The sequence below is a fragment of the Pogoniulus pusillus genome, chromosome Z (genome assembly GCF_015220805.1).
Source record: "Pogoniulus pusillus isolate bPogPus1 chromosome Z, bPogPus1.pri, whole genome shotgun sequence".
In the NCBI taxonomy this organism is placed as follows: Eukaryota; Metazoa; Chordata; class Aves; order Piciformes; family Lybiidae; genus Pogoniulus; species Pogoniulus pusillus.
Window position 1 is genome coordinate 85,442,048 of NC_087309.1, and position 27,118 is coordinate 85,469,165.

Consider the following 27,118-nt stretch of genomic DNA (forward strand, 5'->3'; position numbering starts at 1 on the left):
GCAACCAATGCTGTTCCAAATTCAGTGGCAATATTCTCCTCAAGAACAAAAACATACCTCTTTATACACCTGACACCCAAATGACTAACTTGTGCTGCATATGGTCCTACAAAAGCTTCACAAGAAAAGTTAAGTATCAGATACATGCAGTAAGCACATATTGGGAATTAGTTTCAGCACTAACTTGTTAAATTATGAACATTGTTCTCTATCCCTCACCAATGAAAAAAGCTTTATTAGGCAAGACAGTTGTATTGAATTAATTTCCTTTTATTGCAGTGACATCCCCCGGTACAAAGTATTAACTGCAATAATTACGTTAAAACATTAGAAAAGCCATTTGTGTGTGACAGTTACAGTACAGTATCAAATCTTACATCTTTGAAACCAAGTGGGCCATTGCCCACTAACACTCAAATCTTTAAATTACTCAGTTATTTTTAAATATGTAATGTCAGAAAAAGCATATAAAAAGAATGTATGTAAAAGGAAACCTAAATACAAGTGAACAAATAAATAATTGATTTTCTCCAGCTACTACTGTCTTTCTAAAACAATACAAAGAAGAATAATCTATAGAAGGTATGAATCGCCACGTGTTAATTGATTTCATTTTTCAAGTAATTAATGATTGGAACATAACTAAATTTGGTATCAAAATCAAAGCAGAAATTGAAGTGACTGCCACTATCTGACAACTGTTGCAAACAATTACCATTAAGTTGAAATTTTAGTGTAGCAGATAATCTTGAAAATTGACCTCATGCCTAGCATTAGTGGACTTTTGAGTGCATGTGAAAAGCATCCTATGTTATTTCACAAACATTACCTTAACTATCCCCATATGCATATTTAGATATATTTTATATAATTTTATACACATATATGCATGTATACACACACTTCATTTGGTTTGTGTTACAGATCACAAGCAATGGTTTCCTGAATGGGCAAAAAACCTTTAAAATAAGTGTACCTGTGCACAATTTTAAAATGTTTATTGTTGTGTTTTGTTTTTTAATATAGCAGCACTAAGTCCATGCCTTACTGTCTGTTCAAAAGAATGTAACCCATGAGAGAAGATGGCAATGATTCTGTATTCATAATGCAACACCCTTATCCCCTGTAAATGCTGTAATACCTTCAGTAGATTTGTTGTTAAGTTTGATCTCCACCCCCTCACCTGGAAGGAAACAGCATTTTCACTGCAAACTGTCCTGTCTCTCAACGTTTATTGTAACGAGCCGGGTTCATGCTAGCGTCAGTTATCTCACACTTAGCAGCAAAATGTGCACCTTTGTTTTATCTTTCTTTTTTTAAGTAAAATGATTCAACAGCCTCAAATTCAATTGACAGAAAAAGCAGAAGATTTTTTGCAGTTTATTGGTATATACTGCACTGTGTAAAATATTCTTATCTTTCATCACAACAGCCTGAAGCTCTACCTTGCCAATGATTATGCTTTGTCCTTCAACAGAACAAGTACACTCCAGTATCTTTTATTGAGCGTAAGACTACACCTTTTTTGTGCATCCTTAAATGAAAGCCACTCAGCTACTGGTAAACTGATCCAGTAGCATGTCCAATGTTAATATCAAAAGCTTGTGAAATGTTTTTAGGCAATCCTTTCTAACCAAAGTATATCTGGAATTAAAAAAAAAACAACAAAACAGTTCACATTATTGCCTTTAGACAAAGGCACAAGTGAAATTTCTTGTGTAGGTGTTCATAAAAGACTAAACTTATGAAGTTTTCCAAATGTATAATGGAAGGGCACACAAGATTGGCAGTTTCTTTATTGAACATAGAAAAATGTATAAAGTAGGATGTATGGAATACATCTAAATTCTGAGACAATTAAACCTGAGTATTATTTCATAAGACTAAATGTATTTTCTGACAACTGAATGAATTGACCTAAAAACATCTCCCCTAGTAACTAGTGGTCCTTTTAACCATTTGTTGAAAAATGTGAGAGAACTGTAGCTTTTACATTTCATACTGGATAGCGAGATTCCACATAGTGTTTACTGTTTTCTGTTAGACAGCATCACGTTGCTTGTATTATCCCCATTCAAGCCTTAAGCTGAGTTTTGTTTCAAAATAAATTATAAGTGATACCGAAACATATCAGGCCAAGAACTAGGACAGGTCTTTTCTTTTTTTTTTGTTTTTCCTCTAATTTGTAATAAAATAAAAAGCCTCAACTAGGAAGGTAAATTCAGTTTCCTATTAGGGCTACAGAGCAAAGACTGAGCAGTATCCTTCTCCAAGGTAGCTCATCACATTAGCTCTGTATCTCAGATTAGTGCCAAACTAGTACACACTGTCAAATTAGAGAAAAGGATACTGCCTACTAGTAGAATAAGTTTTATTTTTACTATTACAAAATTTAGTAACACAAAGTCTTGACAGTAACATCCAGGAATTTGCTTTAGTTCAACCGACCTGCCCCAATTCTCACCCTTAAATCTAACAGATATAGTAATAAAAACCCAAAACCTTCTGACAATAGAAAACATACAGTACTAAGAACTAAGCTCAATGGAAGACTGAAAAGCAGCATTTGTTTTTATTGTAATGTGGAAGAGACTAGAAACTAAAGGAAATCTGATCTAAACTTAGTTGAAGGCAGATTTTGACATTCCATATAAATTTACAAAGTAGGAGTATGGATGAGATTTGGTTAATTTCAGAAGGCACCTCAAGGCTAAAAGGCTTTTATAAATCTATAATCCTTTCATTGATCAAAAATAAAACATTTTATTGCTGCTATTCAAGTAGCAAACAAAAAGCTTGTCATGTTCTTCAGTCTAACAAGGAATCCTCCCCCATTAAGCAAGATTAAATTACAGAAAATATAGAATAAAATCCATGATGTCACAACTTTAGAAACACAGTGACTTTCCTTGTGTGCTTTCAAGTCAGTGAAATAGTAAAAGAAGAGTCACTTTTTGCCTCTGTGATATTAATAAACTATAGACCATGTCAGTCACTCTCCTCGGGCACTGAAGTACCATTTCACCATGGCTGTCCTATTTTGCAGTACTCTTACGAATAAAAGGTGAGAACGCTCTGATGATTCCCACGAACAAGCAGAATTGGTGGCAGATCTTTAGAAAGAGCTTCTAACCAGGCCATGTATAGCGCACTAGAAACTGCACCTTTTCGTGCAACTGGCAAACTCCTACAATGCACAAGGGGAAAAAAATAAATCACCAATGAGAAGAAAATGTTGGGAGTACAAGTCATACCACTTAAGTACAAATGTATGATTCTGCAAAGAAGTAGATATTCAATTTCCCAACCTTTCACACCCCAGAATTCAAGTATTGAGTTGGAAGCTGGTATCTTAACCATTATAGTCCTTTACATTTATTTGCTTTTGGCCTCTTAGCACAATTTTATATGCAGGTAGCTTCACAGAGAATTATCCTCAACTGAAGACAATTTTGTGAGAAACTAAGATTCAAAACCACATCTTTTTGTCTCACAATGCCAGGTTGTGTCATTCTAATATTCTCTCACAATCATTTCAAAAGAAGAGAGTATAGCATGCTTCGTATAAACTACTATAAGTCTATTTGCCCTACTCAAACTTCACTTTATGGGTTCTGAAACAGGCTCATAAACACAGTGAAGAACCCTACAGTCTGCATTCTGCCTGTTTACACCCAAAGAATTTAATTCCACAGAAATCCATCAGCAGGACAATTACCTTTTGCTAGAGAGGAAAAAGACTCAAAAGGAAGGACCTCAAAGAATGGGGTAGTTGGCATGCAGGAGAAGAAACGCAAGACTCATGAACCATACTACAAATGTGGAGCTAATCATCCAAAGCAATGTACCAAGAAGCATGGAACTACATGGGCCAGTTTTCATTCTTCAATATAACATACTCCTAATAAAGATCTTCAGTACTGAAGCCTCCCTGAGGAATTCTATATTCTAAAGCCAAAGCACAGGCTTTTTCCTAACCTATGTTTATGCATATTTCAAATTATAATTCTGTATAAATTAGGGTAGGACCACAAATCATTTACTTACATTACAATTATGTTAGCTGTACTTGAATGTTCTTTCAGCAATTCATTTAGCCTGATCTGGCGGTAAGTCTGTAATTAAAAAGAAAGTTGTTAGGAAGGTTTAATGTAAACCTAAAAAGAGTTAATTTACTCAAAAAAACCCAAACGAAGAAAAAAACCCACCCCCAAAAAAACACAAACACCCAGTTATGATCAATTGGTATGGGTCATTTATAGAGAGCATGTACTTCCCTCTTAGTCTAGTAACTTACTCACTTTTCCACAATACAGGTTGTAAGACTGAGAGAGAAGAAAACAGTAAGCAAATAAGCCAAGAACTGTGAAATCTAAATTTAATGTAGTTCCTCTAAAGAAAGATACCTTCCTCCACAGCTCCTAGAAGCAAGAGAGACTTAGCTCTCTATACAGTTCTTCTAAGTGTATCTATCTTATAAGCTTATAGTGAGCAGGTCTTAGAGAAGTGACATTCCATCTTCATTTGGTAAGCTCTTCTCCTTTTCTTTATTCCTCTATCAAGTTTTAACATCTCAGGTACCTTCCTCAGTAATTTTGAGTTCTCTTTTATGTCAGCTTACTTTCTAGTAGAGATTCTAAGTTAACCTTTGCTTAATGGTTCTGTTATTCTTAGATGAGCTGAAGTCAGTTTGCCTGTGGGCTACTGTCTGCAGAAACAATTAAGCCATCAGCAGACAAAAGAATAAATCCTTTCAATTATCTCACTAAAATTAATTTTGGCAGTATTTGTAGACATGAGGAACAGCAAGGCATTGAGCTGTTCATTAACTATAAAGCAACTGTGCTTCACAAAATCTCCCAGCCCCTGAGTAATACAGAGTTAAGAGACGTTAGCAGCTGCTTAGTCAGTCTGTACCTGTTAAACAGATTCCTGCCCCTTTCCCCACTCAGCCTACCACCTATTACACTTTTTACACAGAATGACCTAACATTCCCATTTCTCCTCCAAAGCAAAAAGAGGAAGGAAAAGATGAAAATGGAATATATTCAAGACCATCTTGAAGCACATCAGATCAATGAAACTTTAACCAGTTTTTAGATGTCTCTGGCTACATCCCCCTTGTATGATGAGACCTGAGTCTCCCCCACAGAAACACTTCAGAGGAATATCTCTGGTCTCTATTATGCATGACTGCTTGGGAAAAGTGTCAAATCTTAAATTTGACATCACAATTAGATGTGGTGTGTTTTGGTGTTTCTTTTGATGACAGAGTAAAACACATTTGGCAGAAAAAGAGAAAATAATAAAGTAAAAAGGTAAACCATTAATATAGACTGTATTATTCTAAATTAACAGCTGGAATACTGGAGGGAAATGGTCTAGGCTCCCCTCATACAAAATGCAGAAACATTTCTTCCTTTCTTTGTTTTGGTGAATTGTCAAAATGGTTTTAGATGTTCCTTTCTATTAGTTATTTTTAAGTACGGAAGAGACAGAGTAACAAGAACGAAGTCATTGGTATCACATCCACAGCAGAAGAGAACAGCTCAGAAACATGTTAGACATTAAAGAATAAAGAACCTTTGTTTTGTAAAGCTCAAGTTCATTATCTGTTATCCTCCATGGCTCATCCTCCTTCATTTTATCTGCAACATCTTGTTCTTTATCATCTTCATGAAGCCGGAAGGGCTCTATCATTTCTTCGAAAGCTGCAATACTGGAATGATTAAGTGAAGAAACATTAAAACAGAAGAGTCTATAGATCAGCAATGACTTTAATGTTTTATTACCTTGTACATATAAAGTTAACTGAAACTTCGTTACTGCCAATTGCTCTTAGAACATAAGCTTGCAAGGACTGCAAGTCACCCAACAGGTAGGGACTGCTCATCACATAACTAAATAAAAATATTTAGCCACCTCAATAAAAGCCATAAATAACAGTCAGAGATTGAGTTTTAGTCTGCTGCTATTCATACCATCCTGCCTCACACCAGCTTCAAAATGAAAAGTGCTGGCTGAAGCAAAGTGTTATGGGGCTTTAAGTTAGGGGAGTAGCTCTAGCTTGGACTTTTAACTGGCTTCTGATGGCTGCTTGCTGCTGCTTTTTTTTCCTGCAAAAGACTAAGACAATTGTGTATTTGTGTTATGATTGTCTGATTTGCTCAGTACACTCTATTCTGATCTCACTTTCGTCTCAAGCCAGATTTTGTGTTGCTTTGTTGTTTTTCCCTTGTAAGGTTAACCTTTGTATCAACCCATTACAGTATTTTTGCTAGAATTTTACTATAATTGTTCAAAAGCTGAGGAATCCTGCCTCAGAAGATATACAGTAATTAACGATAGCTTATTCAAAATTACATTTGAAAAGAAGTAGTTTACATTCACACTAAAAGCAACAGCTTATCAAACCTCATGCTTAGTGCTATTGGGATTCTGGCTTTGATATTTCCTCATTCTGCTTTCTTTTGTAAATTCAAATAACCACAGCACTCTTGTCAGCCCTTCTGTTGCATCAGGTGTTACTCTGAGTTTACTGCAACTTTAGCAAGAACTTTGAGATAAAACCTGCAGACCAACAATGCAGCATTTCTACTAGAAAACACAACTTATATTCATAGAATGACAGGGAGTGGAAAGATCTCTGGAGATCAAGTTCAATTAACCTGCCAGTGCAGGACCACCTATAGCAGGCCACACAGGAACAAATCCAGGCAGGTTTTGAAAGTCTTAGAGAAGGAGATTTCACAGCCTTTTCAGGCAGCCTGTTCCAGTGCTCTGTCACCCTCACAGTAAAGATCACGTTGAGCTGGAGATTCCTGTGTTACACCTTATACCACATTTCCCTACATTACCATTACAATACCATATTAGGGTATTTGAACAGCAAACAAAGGCCACTACATTTTACTGAAGTAACTTATCTTTGAGCAGCCCCAGTTATGTGAAATGTAAGAAAAACAGACAGGACAAAACACAGATAAATGTATGTGTTCAATCTAATGAAATAACTGCATCTAATTAAATAACTGCAGTTTGACGCTGCTTAATATTTTAATAAAAACAAAGAGATGTTGCCAGTATTCTGTGGTTGCAAATTGTGCTGTAGAAAACTTAACAAACATCAAGAAACGCCCCTTATGATATATCACAATATCAGTACTATGTAGTAGTAGACATTATCAGTAATAGGTTAGCTTTTGTACACTGAAACGCTCCCTCCATGCCCATTTGCTAACTGATGTGCTTCATGTTCCTCCAGAAAGCACTCAGACTACTTAAACCATCTTTTCTTTCTACTCTTGCTGGTCTTTGTTGAGTAAAGTTGATACTGTCATCCAAAAGAAAATGCCAAATATGATCCATTTTTGGCTGAACAAAAAGAACAATATTTTGTTATGTAACACACTAATTGTCATCTTCCTCCACTTGGTTTACAGCTACAGTTAATGCTAGCTGATATCTCAAAAAGTTTTTCTCTGAAGAGGACCTACAGGAAGGCTGGGGAAGGACTAAAGTTTAGAAGGACTTGCAGCAAAGAGGATAGGGGGCAACAGTTTTAAACTGGAGGAGGGTAGGTTCACATTAGACATAAGGAAGAAGTTCTTCACAATGAGAGTGGTGAATTACAGGAATATGTTGCCCACATGTGTGGATCGGGGCCCCCCCCCGGATACATTCACAGCCAAACTTGATGGGGCCCTGAGCAACCCAGTCTACTTGGAGATGCTCACTTTCACTACAGGCAGGTTGGACAAGATGACCTTTGAGGATCCCTTCCAATCTGACACATTCTGTGATGCTGCATCCACAGCAACAGGCTCCCCGGAGCAAAGATATTGAAAAATATCAGTGTCAAAAGTACTCTGGTTTAGTTGCTTGATATATTCCTTGTTTAAGGAAAGGCAATTAAAAAGCAGGATACAACAAGGTGCATATTAGCATCTACCATTAAACAAGTTGTAAAGCAGTATTTCCTAACTCACATGACATGTTGAATTACTCATACATGCACATCCATGTAAAATGTATTTTTACAACATCAACATTCTAAAGAACACTGGACGGGAAAGGAGGATAATATTTTTTAGATATTACACATTCTGTTGTAATTTTCTACTGAAAGTCATCTATACTTTATTTTCTTAAACTCAAAAATCAGCAATATCCCATGTGTGACCATTCCTGTGTAAATCAGAAGTCCAAGCTATTTTAAAAAATATATTTTAAAAAGCCATTCTGTCTGAAGACCAAGGTTTGGTGCATTAAACAATGCCTCCAAGCAAGACGAAGACCATTTAAGATTTTATAACCATTTACCTTTTTAAGGAAGATTGCTCTACACAAACTGGATTTTTTTTTAACTGTATTTTACTAAATTTAGTATTATAGTCTAAAGTGCCAGACAGAATTATGCATTTTTTTAACTATGTTCATATATGTTGCTTAATTTACTTCCTGCACTGAATGCCATAGGAAACAACTCTCCCAAAACAGTTTTTTAGTAAAGAATGAAGCTAAGTTCAAGAAAGACATTAAGAATTCAACTATAATGAGTGAGCTTTTTTAGGCTTACTTTTCTTTCTTTGGCTTAGTATTAATATCTCCAAGAACCATAATGTCCGAGAAGTCTATCCGAAATTTGCTGAGCAAAGTAGCCATCCTGTAAGAGAGAAACAAGCCTTTATGCATGATCAGATTTATAAGCATTCCAAAGGGTAAACAGACATGTGTTTGGCAACAGAACCACTAGTTTAAGAAGGAGAACAGCCAATAAAAAAATAAAACTCCAAACAAAACAATACCAAAAACCTCCACAACGAACAAAAAAAACATCCAACAAAAGAACCACAAAACATTTTAAACCTAAACATACAAAATTTTCCTCTTAGTCTTCCTTAAAGACAACCTCAAAAAACACTTGAAAAAGTTAGCATCAGGCAATGCTGCAGGAAAAAAAAATAGTTTAGTATGAGGTATCTCACCCAAAACAATCTGGGGGAAATGGAACTCTTTATGGAAAAAGGGAATAGAGTGGGATTATACCTCAGCTGAAGAACAAATGAAAGAAGCCCAGGGAAGTCATGCACTGTGTTAACATGCTCTTTTAGACCCTGGAATTTTTAGATGTAAACTTACGCTCTTCTGTCATGATCAATCCTGTTTATTTTTCCACCAATGAACACTCTGATCTTACAGTCTTTCCACTTCTTCTTGGTTGTAATAAGATATGGAATCAAGAGTGTCAAACCTGCATTTTTACCAGAAAGCATAGCATTGTGTAAGATTTTAATGTATTTGTAATCTGTATATGAGCTGGCTGAAAGGTTATCTATTAAAAATTAGTACAATATTACTTCAGTAATTTTTTCTGCATTTCTTTTATAAGTATAAAGTTCATTACCTCCATCATCAAAGAGCCACCAGACATCAATATTGCTTTTGCCTTGTTTCTTCTGAAACTGAGTACTAGAATCAAGAAGTCTTTGGTCAGCTAAGTTTAAAGCAGAAGACGGGCTCTTTGAACCTGGAAAAAAAAAGTATGATGAAATTTCATTATTGAAGTGCATCAAATCCAACTTCTTAATATTTTGTGATACCTCTACCTTTAAAAACAAATTGTTTCTTCCCCTCCAACTCCAGATCTTGACTGAATGGGCATAAACTGCGCTACATTTAAGCAGTGTGCAAACCCTTACACTTCACCTGTTCAATACTTAAATCTCCAAGTCATGTAGAAGACATCTGACAAATAAAAGATTTGTAATATCTTTAAACAGTCATTTACCTGGATAATTTAACTGACCTTGCTTGTGTACTGCAGAGCATCAGATCATGTACTGTTGCTACCTCTTGCTTATGACAAAACTTCTCTAAAAACACGTATTTACTAATTTACAGGCAGTAAATTAACACATCCTAAGCACTTATTGTTTCCTTAAATCCATTGCTCTTTAAGCATGTGGTGAAGATCAAAGCTAGTTCTATGTATTGAAATTCTGTCTTTTGCAACAAATACTGCTAGGCATGTGCAAGGCTCTGAAGCACAATACTGTCTGCACAATGAAGCTAATGGATTTGCTGAAACAAGATGACTGCATTTTCAATTAGAATAATTCAAGTAAGCTTTTTTTAATAAAGAAAAATATAGTCCCTTTTAATTAATTCCAACTTTAGTTTGCACAAGAGCCAGGAGTTTGAGATTCATCTCAGTCTCTAATTTTACTAGGAATTTTTAAGTTTAGAGTACACTTGTGACTGGTGTACATTAATATGCTACTATACTGCAGACTGGGACTTCTTCCAAACTGCCATCCTGTGCTTCAAGATGTAACATCAATTTCAATTATAAATACACAAGAGCTCCTAGTTGTTGAAATTATGAAGATGTCAAAAAATTGTATGAATCTTAGCAAAGGCTAAAATACTTGCTTAATTAAAAGTCTGAAATAAACCAGGAAATGCAAACTGCCTGATTCTAGCAACAACTTTGCATTATTTCAGATGTTAAATCTGAGTGGCTGTACTGTGCCTTAATTTGCAAGATAGCACACAGTTTCAAGTAATAAAGCAGTAAGTATGGCTTTACGAAGATCTACTGAATATATTTCAGCTATATCATTAGAGTATAGTTCCCTTATCTCTAAGTAAAGGGCCCATACAGAAATGTCAGCCAGAACTAAGCAAGCTCTTGAACGCATTTCAAATGTTACTTAAGAATAAATATAGCCAAGAAGAAAATATATCCAATGTTCGTATCTTATGCACAGTCCTCTCTCAGAAGCAATCTGTTTTAAGAATTTCCATGAAGCTGTATTTTTCTACGGGCTAATCCCTAAAGATGAAGCACATTCTAAAGCAGATATGAAGAAACAAATTAACACTGCATGACTGATATTTTCCTCTCTCATATATATTTGTAGAAAGAAATACAAAATGAAAACTGAAATTAACAATGTGAAAGAATGATTTAACACAAAAAGGTGGAAAATGCCTGCCTTTTTTCAACAGTGGTTGTGTTGGAGTCTTTCCATCCTCGTCCTCCTCTGGAAGATTTTTAAAGATACAAAATAAAAAGGTTAATTTCCTTTGTGATGTTAATAGAAACACTACTAGTGCCTATATAATAAATAAATAAATAAACAAACAAATAAATAAATAAATAAATAAACGGTGTAGAATGAAATGGATTTTCATACAAAAGAAAAGCACACAAATGCAGTCTACCAGATCCTGACATTTACTTCTGTTTTAGACAAAAAATAAGTAACAGCTAAAAAGAAAGCTGGGGCAGGGGTGGAAATCACATTGCTTACTTACGTCACTCCAAGCTTCTACTTTCAAAAGAAAAGGAAGGTTATTGTCCTGTCGAAGTATCCTGGATTATTTGTGTCTGCTAACATACATATATTACTCTAGCCTAGTCAAAAGTGAAAACACCTTCACAACTTCAGCAGCCTTCAAATCACAATATATAAATTGTGTGGCATGATTTTCAAGTAATTTTTCTTGTCTGTAAAATTCATTAACAAAGAAGATCCAGTGCAAGTCATTGTCTACCACCTGTTTTAGTTAGGAGACTAAACATGAAAGACTTATTTTACCTATCGGTAAGCTCTATGCCAAAGTACTAAGTACTCAGACATCAATGGCTAGAAAGGCAGGACACTTCTGTTCCACAGACACAAAAACCCCTTTAGTATTTCCTTTGTAAGAAGAGAGCGAAATTTAAGCAGGAACGAGAAATACAGACAACTGAAGTTTCATTGCCAACTAGGCAAGTTACCTTTATGTAGAGCATGCGTTTTTTCACTGGATGATGGAGCAAAAGCTATAGAAGTGTCTGTCTCAGACTTCTTGCTATAATCCACTTTTACTATGACATCCTTGGCACACGGAGATTTTTCTTGAGATGACAGTAACTCTTCTTAGAGAAAGCAAAGAAATAGATTGTAAACCATTAATTGTTCCAAACCGTATCAACAGAGGTACACAACTATATTGAGAGGGTTCACAGTTGGTCACTGCAACTGTTATGCAAGGAGAGGAGGAAAAAAGGCAAGCAGAAAACACTAACCACAAAATCTTATACAAATTGCTTCAAAGAAGCTCCTCCTGAGCAGAGCTATAGTTTCCTGCTACTTCCTTACCAGATTTTGGTGTTCATTGCATTACCACAGGCTAAACAAGAAACAGAGCTAGCTAATACTTGAGAAAGAAGGAAAAAAAATTAATTGGACAAAATATTTCCCATTTCTACTCCAACCTCAAGAGGAAGATGAGCCTCAGATAAGGTCCACACCAAGTATGTCTCACAGCCAAGTTTTTTTTTTGAGGCTTGTCATCAGTGGAGCTGCTTGGCAGCTGTCAGAATTAAAGGAAACTAACTCACAGTTCCTATTTGATACTAAGACTCCTCTGACACTTTGGTGTGGCATTTCCCAGTCTTCTCAGAAGTGTTGTTTTCATCCTGAAGGTTCACTCCTTGCTGTTGCTCATACTCCTTTGCCCTCATGCACACACTGACAGATCTCTCCAAATCTTAAGAAATACATATGTGGAGAAACAGCCCTCCCTTGGCTCCAGAAGGATACCCCCCTAACACAGACTCTATCAAAAGCTTCCTTCTTCATTGTACCAACATTACATGAGACAAGCTACAAACAAATTAGACATTATCAATTCAGTCAACATTTGCTGCCAAAGCTCACAGGCTTCTTTCATTATTTTGCTTAAATGTAATTAAAATGATACCATCTGGATTAAGACCACTACCAACCCTAATCAAGTCCTACATTCAAAATACAAAACTTTTCCAGACTTTGAGACAGATGACTGCTGAGGTCTCTAAAGTAAGGTGTGTAAGGGTTGATAATCCACACTAGTCTCACAGGAATCTTGGATCATGCAGTATTTGTTGCAATTTTTATGATTTCTAGGCTTGGGTCCCACATATTTGATACCAGCTTGACAGCCTCTTTAGTTTGTTTCATTTAAGTAGCAAATCCTTGGGAAGCAACCATACAGGATTTACAAATACAGAAATGTGAAAGAAAGAAAACTGAGTTTTGTTGCTGAATGTCTATTACTTCCATTTCCTGTTTTTATTCTATAGGAAGGTGGTGGTTTATTTTGCTGATTTTTAATATTTTCAAAAAGCAGTATTTAAAGGGTTTGAGAAAAGCTATTCACCACCTGAGATAAAAATCTTACCTTGTCCCTGAAGGTGAGAAACATCCAGGCCCTCCTTTAGGCGGATGACAACTACACCATATTGAAAGTCAAAGGCATCACTAAACAAAAAGGAAAAAGTAGTCTTTTACAACTTCTTCTTTCCAAACAGACCTACTTTACACAACCTCTTCCAACAAATCCCAGTGATTCAAGACTGCTATTTAAACTCCCAAATCCTAAATCTGTGTTGCAGTTTCAACTCCAATCTAACAACTCCATCAGTGAACTGAACATCATATCCTGAAAAGTAACACATAGGACGGATATTCCTTCTCCTCCCTTTCTTGTGTACACAGTGATTAAATAAAAGTAATAGGAATTAGGTAACTTAAGTTCTGCACACTGAGAAATCTAAACTCTTGTCCTTGACAGATCTTCCAGCATAAGCCATTCCAAAGTGGACAAATGAGAAAATCCAAGAATTAACCAATATGTTTACTTATTTCTCAATGCATTCAGTGCTCGTGGTTTTGCCTTAGAGAGCTGGGAGAGCTCGTAGGTAGGATTTATTTCCTTTTCAAATCTCTGCCTTTAATTCCTCAATCCTCTTTCTTTTATATGTACAGTAAACATGAAGAGTAGTGCAAATTAAGCAAGCTATGCAGCACAGAAGGAAAACAAAAATGCCCCTGCATAAGTCCAAAAAGCAAGTCTTAGGTTCTTGAGTGTTTGTGGCACAAGTTACTCAAAGTTTTTCAGAAAGTACTGTCAGTTTACAGAGTTCCTTTCCCACCATCTTTTTCGCTACTATAGTACTCTGGGCATCAGTGCTGTTTACCTTCTAAGTAAAATATTTCTTGTATATGAGAGCAAGATTTAATGAAAACAAAACTTCAGCATAAATGCTGATTCATTTTCTAATAAATCTTTACCAAGGAAGGCTGCAAAACCCCCTGCTTTCACATTAAATTATGCTTTAAAGACTTTAGCAGACTGGCACATTAGACACTGGTTCCACTTCCAAAGACAGTAACTTTTAGGCCTTGGACTTAACTGCCACACTCTTTCTAGGTAAAAAGTCATTCTACAGAAATCTGGTTAAACTGTTAAAAGCTGCCTATTAATTTCTGTATCAGAAAGAAAAGAAAGGTATTGAAGACCGATGAATCAGCAATATGGAAAATCTAAGACTACGTGAAGGATTTCATGCATTTCACTTACTACCAAACATACTGAAATAGAGCAAAAGAGCTACACCTTTGCATTTTCTACTTACTGGAATAAATTGATATAGGTTTCAACATCTCTCATCTCAGTTTGTCTCCAGTTTTTTTTAAATCCAACAACAAGGGTGTTAGGCCTCATTCTACCCAGGCCAGCAGCCTAAGAACAAGAAGTGATTTTTTAGAAAGTTGTTACTGAAACAACTAAAGGTTCTATTACTTAAGCAGGAAAAAAAGTATTTTTCAAAGTTTTCAGGTAAGTTTGCAACATGAAAATATTTCAACGCATAAAAATGCTTCCAATTTTGATGTTTGTCTTCACCACCTTCACTAAAAAAGTAATAAAATTGGGAGAGGTGTACCTGCATTAAGTATTGTCCTCCATCCCTCAAGTCCTCTGCATGCACTGGTGCATAGAAAGCCTTCATCTTGTTTTTAATTAGCCATCGCTGATATTTAGCTAAATCAGTAGACAGTTCCTTCATAGCCTGCCTCCGAGGACCCTTTCAAAATACAAAACAAAAAGTGAAGAGAGTACAAGAATGATGAGTAGCAACAATAAAGAAGTTCCTAGTTTGTTATTTTATTTCACTGTTAGAATTCAAACATGGAGAACCTCAAAACATGCTTGTACACGATTAAAAAAAAAAAAAAAACAATCAAACAAAAACTAAACCCCCCCAAACCAACAAACCCTGAAACATCACAGTATCATGCATCAGCAGCAGCAAAGAGGTTGCTGAAGCTTTAACGACGTTGTTCCAGCAGAGCAGAACCCACTTCCCCAGCAGGTGGCACAAACATGTCCTCCAAAGCATACTGTAGGTTTTTGTAATGAAACATACACAAGTACAGGATAACTTAACGATAGGTTTTATCAGAGTATTTGTTTCAAGCTGTACAAACATGCGTCTCTGTGTGTATACAATCCTAAACCAGCCTTTGTTCACAATAGTGCCACTACTACAGTTCTATGCTGCAAAGTTATCTCTTTAAATACTTTCTATTATTTCCATCAGGATGAAACACTGTGTTCCTCCTAGACCTCAAAATGCAGAATACAGGACAAGGTATAATCAAACCTAGTTTTGCCTAGTTTTAAAAAGGGTACAGTTTTCAAAAGGATACATACTCCAACCAAATGATTAGAGTTAGTGAAGAGTGAGGCAGTGTCATCCTCTGGTGGGAAAGAAATATTAGAGGTATGGCATGCTCCCAGAGCATCAGAATTATTTTCCTACAAGAAAGGCTGACACTACCTTACTCTTTTCAAGTACAGCACTACTTTTCAAAGACAGCAGGTAATTCCATCTGTGATATCTTACCTTTCTGTCCTGAGCACTCAATTGAAATTTTAAGTATAGAGAGGAACTGAAATACAAGTTTCTGCAGGCAAAACTAGTTAATATTTGTTTATTAAAATGTATGCTCTGTGGATTGCATTAATTTGATTTGCTCTTATGCATTTGATTGGAACTAAGTCATATGGAGTAAGTGGTAAATTTGAACATATTTAAGAGTAATAAATCTTTGAAGACACATATGCTCAAGCATTCTCAATAACGTGACAAAGTCTGGCTGTAAAATAAGAAGGTAAACTACACAATCCCAGTATGCCAAAATATATTTAACAATGTTTGTCAGATGCAACAGTCTCTCTGTAGTTAAGTGAAGCTTTGGTGCGTAACATAGTATGACAACCACCTTCTATCACAGCCAGTTTTCTCACAAGAAGAATGACTTTGAATTTGCTTCCTTCCATCACAACCTCACACTCCACCCTGAACAAAAACTTCTACAGGTCTGTTTTTGTGCTTAACAAAATGCTTAATTGTTTTGCTGTTTTGTTTTTTTTTTTCACAGTAGTAAGAACTGCTGAAATAACATCCTTGCAGAATAGTACTCACATACCTCCTAACCCCCCAGATGCCCCACTCTTCATATCCTGACAAAAGAAAGTTAGCAGTGTAGTAGGAGCTGGGCAGAAAAGGAACAGGATTGGAAATACTTGTCCACACTAGTGTTTAACCTACCAATTCAATCCATCTAGTAACTGAAGAAGTAACACTACTTGAAAGGCTAAGAGCAATTTTTAACTAGTGGCTAAACTGATACTGAATCTGCAACTGAAGCAGATTTTAGCCAAGACTTTGGATGAAAACTGCATAGGAATCAGTCTCCCTGAAACAGCAACACTAAGAGAAAATCCAGATATATACTGCATATCACTTCAACCAAGTGCTCTGGTCAAAGCATGAAAGAGCACAGGATACAAGGAAAGAAAGAGATCCAGGCCATAATTCAGTGTTCACTTTACTCCTGCAAATCTTCCTCAGCATTCAAACACTAAGTTACCAAAGTTACTAATTTTTCAGTTTCCTCTGTAGTATGCCTAACCAGCATAGTGATGACCATTAGTGGATCTTATCTGTAAGTCCCATTTTGCACTTTCCAATGTCTAATAATGCTTTCATTTTAAGAAAAAACAACAACCAACTGAAAATAAACCTCCACACAATTAAGAACCAGAAATAAAAAGCAAATTGGCTAAAGAAAAAGTAAAACCAAAATCCCACGATTACTTTAAGTAAAGCTGGAATACACTTACCATATGCACATGGCCACAGATCATCAAGCCCACATTCTTGGTAAAAGCATGAACAAGGTGAAGTAAAGCAGGACGCGCATTTGGAGGGCCTGTCATAATTAAGCACTGAGGTCTAGAATTGTGGATAGATGAGAAGTTAGAGAGGTTGGAACTCACTTCACTTGAAATTGCAATGTTTTTATTTAACAGAAACACGTTTTTTTGAAATATTGACCCTAAGAACATAATTGTCACTGCAAAAGTAGTAAGCTCATCTACTTTTACAAGACTACATTAAGTAAAGATCATTTTTTTTGCTACAGATAGAATATGATTAATTGGTTCCAAACTCAGTAACTGACCTAAATTTGAAAACACAATTAAAAAATCCAGAAATAGATTTTTAGACAAACCAATGTCAGAGATGGTTTCCCCCCAATTTTAAGTCAGATTTTCTTGTTGCGTTTTCTAGCATAGACTCTTCTGTGCTCAACAGAAAAACTAAAAGTTGTGCCTTTTCTTAATTACTGTCATTCAGAAGATGAAACCAAACAACTGCAAACAAGTTATTCTAGACAACTGTCCGTTCATTTTTAAGACAAAGCATCAAGACTTCAGAATTAATTTCAAGAGGTAATTTTTCCTATCATAACTATCACCTATGGTCATCTGCTTCAATCTTTACCGCAGCTCCAGCTAATTTTCCATAATGGAATCATATAAACAAAATCATAGAACCATCTAGGTTAAAAATTATTTTTAAGATAATTGAATCCAACTGCTAATGTAGTACTGTCAATTCCATCACCGAACTATGTCCTTCTGCCACATCTACACATCTTTAACTTCAGGGAGGAGGATTCAACCACCTCCCAGAGGAGCCTATTCTGGTGCCTGACCACCTTTTCAGTGAATAAAGTGTTCCTAATATCTAATCCAAACCTCTACTGGCACAACTTCAGGCCATTTTCCTCTTCATCACTTCTTACCTGGGAAAACAGCCTGACGCTTGCATTGCTACGACTTCCTTTCAGACAGTTGCAGAGAGCAGTAAGGTCACCCCTCGGTCTCCTTCTCTCCAGAATAAACCACCTCAGTTCTCTCAGCTGCTCCTCTTAAGACCTGTTCTTCAGACCCTTCACCAGCTTAGCTGCCCCTCTCTAGATGTACACCAGGATCTTTCACATAGTGAGGGGCCCAAGGTGTGGCCTCACCAGTGCTGAGTACAGGCAGACAACCACTGGCCTAGTCCTGCTTACCACAGTAATCCTGATATAGGCCAGGATGCTCCTGACCTTCTTGGCCACCTAAGCACACCATTGGCTCATATTTAGATGACTGCTGACCAGCACTCCCAGGTCCTTTTCTGCCAGGAAGCTTTCCAGCCTCTCTGACCCAAGCCTGCAGAGAGCATTGCATGGGGTTGCTGTGACCCAAGCACAGGATCTGGCACTTGTCGTCGTTGAACTGCATACAATTTTCCTTGGCCTATAAATCCAGCCTGTCCATATCCTGCTACAGATTTTTCCTGTCCTCAAGCAGATCAGCACTTCTGCCCAACTCGGTATTATCTGCAAACCTGTATAATACTTAAATATTGAACTGCTCTCATTTAGAATCTGTAAAACTCAAAAGCATTTTTTGCCAGTTTAGGAACCAGTAGCTATCAAAAAAATAGCTCACCTAAGGCCACTGTGCTTAAAACTGGCTTACCTTAAGATTTTTATCTGCTTAGGATAACAACTAAAGAAGATTAAAGCTCAGAAATCTATTACACTAGCTTCTCCAACTAAATAGGACTGTATTTAAAGTACTTTAGCTAAGTACACATTGATCAGCACAGCATTCATTTCCTGTACCAGCATACACAGAAAGTTATACTTGGTAACAATTTCCCTATAAAGCTTTTGTCTACCTTGATGCTTGCAACAAAAAATAGACTCACAGCAGAAGTGAGCTTGAGACAACCATCACAGTTAGATATTCCAAATTATATGATGACAGACTTCTGCAGTTTGATGTAACAGGTAATACAAATGTTTGTACATAAATCAGAGATTTTAATGTCACATTAGGACTTCAGAAAGAAGGCCTGTTTCTTAATTAAACTTTGCATTTTGTGGTTGACGTACAACAGCCAATTCTTAAGTTTAGAAGTGGAAATCCTACTAATACTCATATCAATACATCTGCATTTTAATTTGAGGTTGTGCTGGCATCTACCCGTGACATGTATCTAATGTCAACTGGCTGCATGCATGCAACACAGGCATTTTAAGTACCTATCCCATATTTCAATAAAAGTTAGGAACTTTCAAGAGAGGTTTGGATTATTTTCCCAACGGAAAGGAAATACCATAGACCTCATCTTTGAAAAACTGCACTGCTGCCAGGTTCTGCATTCTGGACTTAAACTTCACAAATGGCACCTCTATCAAAATCCTCTCCCTTAATTGGATCCTTATTAAATTATACCCTAAGTATGAAAACAACAAAATGTTAGTAAACTAGATTGTCTTTTTAATACACTGAGCATAACTGAACAATACACTTCTTACAGTTGTAGCTGCAAGGGATGAGAGAGATTTTCTGGACTAAGTGTCAACAGTATAAATCCTGCACCAAACACAGCCAGCATATAGAAAATAACTGCTCTATTTTAAACTACAGGTCAACAGAACCTCCCATCCTGGAAAACACTAAAAGCTTGACTGGATATGGCCCCAAGAAATCTCATGGAAACTGAAGTCTGATTCAGCTCTGCAGCTTGATCTGTAGTGAGTCAGTTTAGTCTAGGACTGGACAAGACCACATAGTAAAGTCATGTTCAATCTCTGATTCTAATTTTTGGAGGCCTTAGTTTAAGTCAATACTTCCTCTTCATTCTTTCTGAAGCATTTTTTTTCCTACGCTAGCTTAGTTCAGAAAAGTGCCATTAATACAGAGCAGAAAATGGCCTTTCTGAGTAGGACCTCCCTAAGCAGCCACAGTGGCAGACAACAACCAGTTCTCCTCTTTAGTTGTCTGAAAAACACTTGTTTAGCTTGCTTGCCATTTCTGAAGTGCAATGAGAGTATGTCTAATATGAAACATCTGGTGTTGAGGACGTCCACAACAGACATCTTAGAGATATTACGTTAGATCAGTTTTATCCTAAGCACATGGACTGAATAATACTTGTTAGCAGTGTGAGGCAGCTTCAAAGAGCAATGCAATTCACAGCTCATGATGCAAACCATGAGGCATCTAACAATAAGCAGACATCATCCATACACTTGCTTCTAAAGGGAATTCTTAAATCAAAAATAAAATGCTAATGTACGTATGTCCAGAGGACTTCCATGGTGGTGCAACTCCATATTTTATAACCCCAGAAGATGAAACAGGCCATTAATGGAAAACACGGCAGCAAACATTGAGACTACACCCTACAGGACACATTGAGGTCCATTCTTATGCCTTTCATTACCTGAAGTTTTTCACATGATCTTCCACTCCTGAGAGACGAATAGAATGTTGTAGTGCATTCAAGTAAGTCAAAGCTTGTGTTGAGGACCCCCAGTTCACATCTATTGGAAGAATAAAAGTTTCAGCATGTTAGTTAAAGCTTTTCATTGTGAGGCTACATCATTACAAAATCAATGTTGAATGCCAACTGAAAGCACACAAGATTTAAGCTACCTCCTGGTCTACACAATAATAGTCAATTGTTAAATAGGCAGTTCAGCATTCCTGCAGAAGTTTTAGTACACCAGTAAAGAGTTCACTATGTCAAAATTATAGGAAGAAAAACCTGAGGGGTTTTGCCCAAGATGTAGAAGATAGTGGCAACTTCAGATTCAAAAGAAAAATAACACTTCAAGAAAAAAGTTCTATGCCTGTTGTTTTATAACATGGCAAAAGAAAAAATAATCTCAAAACACTGCCTTCAACTCAAGATACTTTCAGTGAAGAACTGCTAGATTAAGCTGATCCTTTTTAGATCATGTTTCCTTATAAAAGTAACAAAGATCCCAGTGTCCTTTTCATTTGCTCCCATATACATCTTTCAATAGTTACAATGAATTTATCATCCAAGTATTTCATAACCTTCATAACCCAGAAAGCAGGTTTTTCAAGTTCAGAAACTTTTTGGATCAGTTCTGCCACATGTTGCACTTGAACACAGAGCACTCTTACAAGGAAGAAAAAAAATACCTAAGTTGTTATTCATATCCATAGGAACAGCTTACTGAAAAATAAACACTTAAACCTCCTCCTAATTTGTAAAACAGAGGATCCTCTTTTATTTCCTACCAAAGCACAGTGCCTTTGATGCTCCAAGGCATTGCTTTCCACAAACACCTTTGTTTCTGATTTTAATTCAATTGTTTACATGTAACTGCAAGGTATGCACCTTCATAATTTGGGAGGGGTCATAACAGTCACAAGCACTCACTACAACTAAAAGGCCTGAAACAGAAGTTTGAACTACTCAGTCAAACAGAAGTAAGTCTTTTTTTTTCCCTAAAAGCTGTCACCTCTTCCCTTGTTATGCATCCCTCTTTCCCTGCTTCCACAAGCGAGAGAAGCCCCTATACATACCTGGTTTCTTGTAAGTGACATAAATGTAGAGTCCAAGAACTATGACATATGTTAGAAGTGCTGCCCACCAATTAATAACAAACATCACAATGCAGCACAGAACAGCTCCAACAAGAGAAATCCACATATTGTAGTATTTGAAAGCAGGACGCCAACCTAGCCAAAGATATAATTTGGAGGTCAGGAGAGAAAACAGGAGGGAAATTTAATCACTGCACTAAGAGAAGGAAGTCACTACTCCTCTTTTCCTTTCCTGGTGTTCTGTACCACATTTCACTTTATGGTTTCATTAATATATAAAATAAAGATGTTGGTGCACTTATGCTCTCAATTTCCTAACACATTTCAAATGATCATGTTTTTTTCTTGTCCTCTAAACGTTTATCTCAAAAAGGAAGTCTGAAGATGGCTATGCCTGTGTGCCTTTTGAAGCAGGCTACAAAAATCTTTGGCAAGCTTGTTGACAATTGACTTCTTGCTTTTGAAAACAGTGTAATACGAATTATCAACTTGTGGCTTGCTGTTTCACATACTACTCTCATTGTGTATTTGTACTATATTGATATGGCCAGAAATTTTCAGCATGTGAAAAGGAAAAGCACAGATACAACCAAGTAAAACTTGACTGCACTGTTACTACTTTACAAGCACATCAGACATAAAAAGGTTGCGCACTGGTAAAATAACATCTACCAGTTCAGCAGCTTGAAAAGCTTTTAAGAGTATTATTTCAGTATGAATGCATAACAGATATGTCATACACAGTCCACAATGCAAGCACTAGGTTTTGACTTATTCCAGCAATCTACCTAGACTTCTGCATCAAAGGTTACAAAAGTGTGGTCAGTATCACCTGCAATTTCAGTTTCTCCTGGACTGGAAGATAAACACATTAACAGAGAAATTCAAAGATGACAAAACAGTGATTTCTGAACACCAGATACAGTGAGAAATTTTCTTCAAGAGTTTTAGAATAAACACTGATTTATCTCAAAGATGACAAAATCAGCAGCTCCCAGGCTCATTCCGTCTATTTATAGTAATACCTTTACAATGCTATTTATTTATACATAAAGAAATTGCAGGCTAAATTTTCATCCTCAAAGTATAGTTCCTACCTGGAGACTTTGCAAGAGAAGCATGGAATACAGAGAAGTTAATCAAGGCATATGAGGCCAAGAAGAAGTTAGAAATAATTGGAGCAATGACGTTCAGTTCAGCTGTAAAGCAAAAAACAAAGACTGTTATGAAAGACATTATCCAATGGCTTTGAGGACTACAAAGTATAAACTCTGATACAAACACCCCTGTTTTCTAATGTACTCCAAGAAGAAGCACTTTGTCCTTTCTCTTCAGACGAAGGTATTTATCTTCATGGTCTCTCATTTAGTAAGTTATCTTCTGATAGTCAGGAAGTCTAACTTTCAGTTTTCTGTACTGAAAGTTTCCATACTACCATATGCTCCAAGATTGCTGCTTAGGAAGCACTACACCCTTAAAGTAATTGAGAAATTTCTTTCACACCATGGCTTAACCAAACAGAGCACCATAAAACATGTTCTGAATGAGAGCATTAACAGCCCTCTCTACTTCAAGTCTCAAACAGCAAAGAACAAGATACTAATAAGTTGAAGAGATAATCCACTATGGTGAACTGCAACAGCAGACAGAGTTAGGTACTAGTATAGTGCATTATAGACCAACAATAATGAGTACACTTTTCAGTGAAAGAGACAGGAGAACCTGATGCACTCCTTTCCGTGAGACATGATGGTACAAAACCTGTCTACTCTCACCACCAAAACCAAAAGTGGCTCAAAATGCACAATGTACTGCATTAGTCCACAGTACTCATAATCAAGCCTCAGTCAGCATGCTGCAGTAGGGACGTGAGTATACCTGTATTTTAAGCAGACTTGGGGAAGGTATGGAAGAGCAAACTTGGAAAAGAAATATAAAAGCACTAGGACAGATACTGCACAATTAACTTTCATCTACACAGAACACACCCAACCCTACCCAGACTACCCTTACCTTTAGCAGCAGCATTCATCTATATTGTTTTTAACTTCACAGAAGAACGCTTTAAAAAGGATTGTTCCTGCAACTTTGCATTTAATGACACTTCTTATAATTATTAAGAAATCCTAATTAAAGTTTTATTTACATGATATAACATCTGTCTACCGAAAGTCAAAAAAGTATTTTTACATCTTTTAAATATGTTTTACACATGTTTTACACAGCTTGTCAGTAACTAGAGACAGATAACTGAGGTTATTCAGAAAATTACAATATTGTTACAGTTCAATTCGAATTTACTGCAGTCCTAGGCAAAGTCCTATCTAGAAGACATGAGGAAGTAAACCTCAAGCAGATCCAGACTAAAGACTTCAAATTAAGCCATGCATTAGACCTCTAGGACATTGTCATCAAGTCATGTTATGAATTAGAATATTTTGGTAAAAGACAAAAGGATCTCAAAACTAGTAATTTCAAACTAACCAATTAGTATGAATCCAAGAGCAATTAAAAATGTTAGAAGGTATCCTCTCAGTGGCTCATTGTTCTTCCCATAACCTTTGGCAAACATCTGAAATCCTGGATAAATATTGTCCTTGCATAAAGCCTAAGGAAAAACAACATAATTCAAGAGTCAGAGTGAAATTTATTCAAAATCTATCCTTACTAATGCTGTCTTCCACTGCCTATTATCTTGTTCAAAGGAAAAAGAGGTTTATAGTCACTAATTCCACTTGCAACTGTCTTTGCATTGTGACATTTTTAATTTCCAGTATTTTATCTTTCAGTATTTTCAATCTGTTAGAAGAAGCTTTGCCCTTCTGAATGTAATTGACTATTCTACTTTTCTGCTAACAATCTAAGAGTCTCTTAGAGATAGTACTTTCTTCAGAAAATAAAAAGTTTGCTCAATTATACATTCTATACATTGCTACTTGTGCTTTTATTCTTTTCCACACTTTGACCCCCTTATAGAACTTTTGGGAAAGAAGGTCATTAAATGACAATAAAGTTTTGCCCAATTAAAAATAACTTTTAAGGTAAATGAGATTAAATGCTTAAAGGAAAGGTAAAGCAAAAAACAACACCAATATTAATTATTTACATGAGAACTGGTACTCAATTATTTTAATAATGAGGATCCAGATTTCATGTCTTGATCTACTTCTGTGATTATTTTGAGAAGTGAACTAGTCTGTTCACTTTGTACATGCCTCACTGTTACTTTAAAAAAAACAACCCAAAATTTAAGGACCTCTGTAGATTCCTATAATGTTAATTACACCACGACTAACCTCTAAACTAACGAGAAATACATGAGCTCTGGAACCAATTTTCTAGATATCTTTAACTGTTTTCCCATTCTAAGCAACAGGTAAACAGCAGATCAATATACTGAAATCAGCTCCTATGAAGCATGATGGCAGTATGTGAGAGTCCCCTTCAAAAAATTCTGATTCAGAAGTTAAATTCTTCTTTCAAAGATTATAGTTTGGATTCCACACTTACCTGGAAGATTTTAGGTGCACTCACAAGAGATGCTAATGCAGAGGATAGCGTGGCTGAAAATATACCTGCAGAAATCAGTGGTGCAAACCCTGATACCATGCTCATCACCTGAAACCAAAATAGTATTTTTTTAAGAAAAAAGAAGTATGTAAGAGTACACTGTACAAACGAATGAATACCATAGAAATGGGAAAACAACTACTATGTTCCCTCCACTTAAAGGCATGAATTCAGCTATGGACAAATCAAGGGATACAAAAGGATCCACATTTTAGAACAAAAGAAGGTGGCTTTTCACACAAAATACGTAGACCAATAATTTAATTCCTAGTTAAAACTATCAATACCAAAAGTCTAAATTTGCTCCCAATATAATTTAAAGTAAGTCACAGAAGCAAAACGCCTTGCAATTTATTAAAATATTTCAACTAGGCTACTGTTAACAGTATCAGAAAGGTCAAGTGATTGTTTTTAGTCAATGGACCAAGACCAGTATGGTGACTTTCAAGCACAATGTGTCAGAATGAGGTTCTGCATCACTTGCAGCAATTATTTGCCTCTTTCATTCCAGCAACCTCATCTAGAGAATCAGGAAAAGGACTGAAGAAAGGCAAGAAAGACTATGTAAAAGTATCCAGTTTTCACCTGACTTTTAACTGAAATTATAAAATCTGTCTAAGGCAATCTTACTGGGTAGGCCATGCTCTTAACAGAATATGGATGTTTTAGTAATACTCCTAGAGGCAAGTTAATAAAATTTAGCAATTTCTTCCATATCAGAAATGGTCTCTCAAACATAATCTCTATGCTACACCACATTTTACTGGTTAATTCAAGGCTTGCCTTTCCTAAAAAGATAATCAAATAATTGCAGGTACACGAGATTGGAGTAGCTGTTGCAGTAGTGTAACAAAGGAAGGAGAGCATTTCCTGAATTGTGTTTGTGGCTGACAATAAAAGGCAGGACATGAATAAAATTAATGACACATACATCAAGCCATCCCTCCTACACCTACATTTAAGTTAGCTTTACAAGCAAAGTTAGTTGTAAACATCAGTGTGAAACAACCGTTTATTTGCAGAAGAGAACGGTGTAAACGCTTTACTGACAAATATTTTAGAAACAAAATCATTGCTATAGCAACATAATCATGGAATAGTCTTTGTAGAAGAAGTATGAAAATTCTCATTCCTCCAAGGACAACCTGAATTTTTCCTGGAAGAAACTCTTGTGGACAGAATCCATGTCAAAGTCTAAATCACTTTTCTTCCCACCTGATTTTGCACATTATTTCTAGGTTTTTGCTTTACCACGCTTGCAGCATCTTCTTGCAATTTAGTTTTACAAACTGCTCAGATTACACATTCTCTTACTAGATGTGCTCACTGCCTCAAATTCTTTACACTGTCTGGTTTTTAGTATTGTATCTGTTCTATAAATTACCAAGAAATCTGAGTAAGATATATACAGATAATGTTTGTCCATTTTAAAACCTATTAAGTCACAACATAGGTTGCTAATATAAAAGAGAATCAATTCCAGCAGAATCAGTATGCCACGGTGTTAAACATCCCTTTCCCCCCACCTGGCAATGTACATACCATAACTCATGATCACAAAACCAAGTAATCTACACATGCAGTTAGCTATAGCACACTAAAAATGTTCACCCCTGGAAGAACACATAAAATTAGGATAGGTATGTAGTTAAGACTCGCCCTGTTCCCCTTTCATCACTAGCCTCCTGAGACAGATACACAGTTACTACTGATAAAAAGACTCATTATCTTTGCTTGTCATTTACTTTTCAGACAGTTTCTTACATTTCAAACACTGAGGATAATGAAGTACCATACTTTGACTACAGTTTCAATTCTTCAGTCCAGGTGAAGTAGAAGGAAATGCCACATGAAAATTACAGCAGCTTCTTCAAAGCTAGATTTTTATAATGAATATGAACAAAGCATTGTTCAACTTCCCCTTTCCCAAACTTCTTTCATTTGCAGGAGGAATGTT

The 27,118-nt window shown here is 36.2% G+C and overlaps 1 protein-coding gene across 1 annotated transcript in view; it reads right to left on the reverse strand.

Moving 5' to 3' along the window:
* Positions 1-249: 249 nt before the first annotated feature.
* SLC12A2 (solute carrier family 12 member 2) overlaps positions 250-27,118 on the reverse strand; it is a 66,018-nt gene continuing 39,149 nt past the window's right edge. The window contains exons 11-27 of the mRNA XM_064140854.1: positions 25,102-25,209; positions 24,076-24,199; positions 22,689-22,790; positions 21,571-21,726; positions 20,456-20,555; positions 17,008-17,119; positions 14,762-14,902; positions 14,453-14,559; positions 13,216-13,295; positions 11,789-11,929; positions 11,001-11,048; positions 9,407-9,529; positions 9,142-9,253; positions 8,579-8,665; positions 5,584-5,719; positions 4,048-4,115; positions 250-3,187 (exon numbers count right to left, since the gene is read on the reverse strand). Of these exons, the coding sequence (XP_063996924.1) occupies positions 3,052-3,187; positions 4,048-4,115; positions 5,584-5,719; positions 8,579-8,665; positions 9,142-9,253; positions 9,407-9,529; positions 11,001-11,048; positions 11,789-11,929; positions 13,216-13,295; positions 14,453-14,559; positions 14,762-14,902; positions 17,008-17,119; positions 20,456-20,555; positions 21,571-21,726; positions 22,689-22,790; positions 24,076-24,199; positions 25,102-25,209 (1,881 nt within the window). The 3' untranslated portion in view covers positions 250-3,051. The remainder of the gene's footprint in view (positions 3,188-4,047; positions 4,116-5,583; positions 5,720-8,578; positions 8,666-9,141; positions 9,254-9,406; positions 9,530-11,000; positions 11,049-11,788; positions 11,930-13,215; positions 13,296-14,452; positions 14,560-14,761; positions 14,903-17,007; positions 17,120-20,455; positions 20,556-21,570; positions 21,727-22,688; positions 22,791-24,075; positions 24,200-25,101; positions 25,210-27,118) is intronic.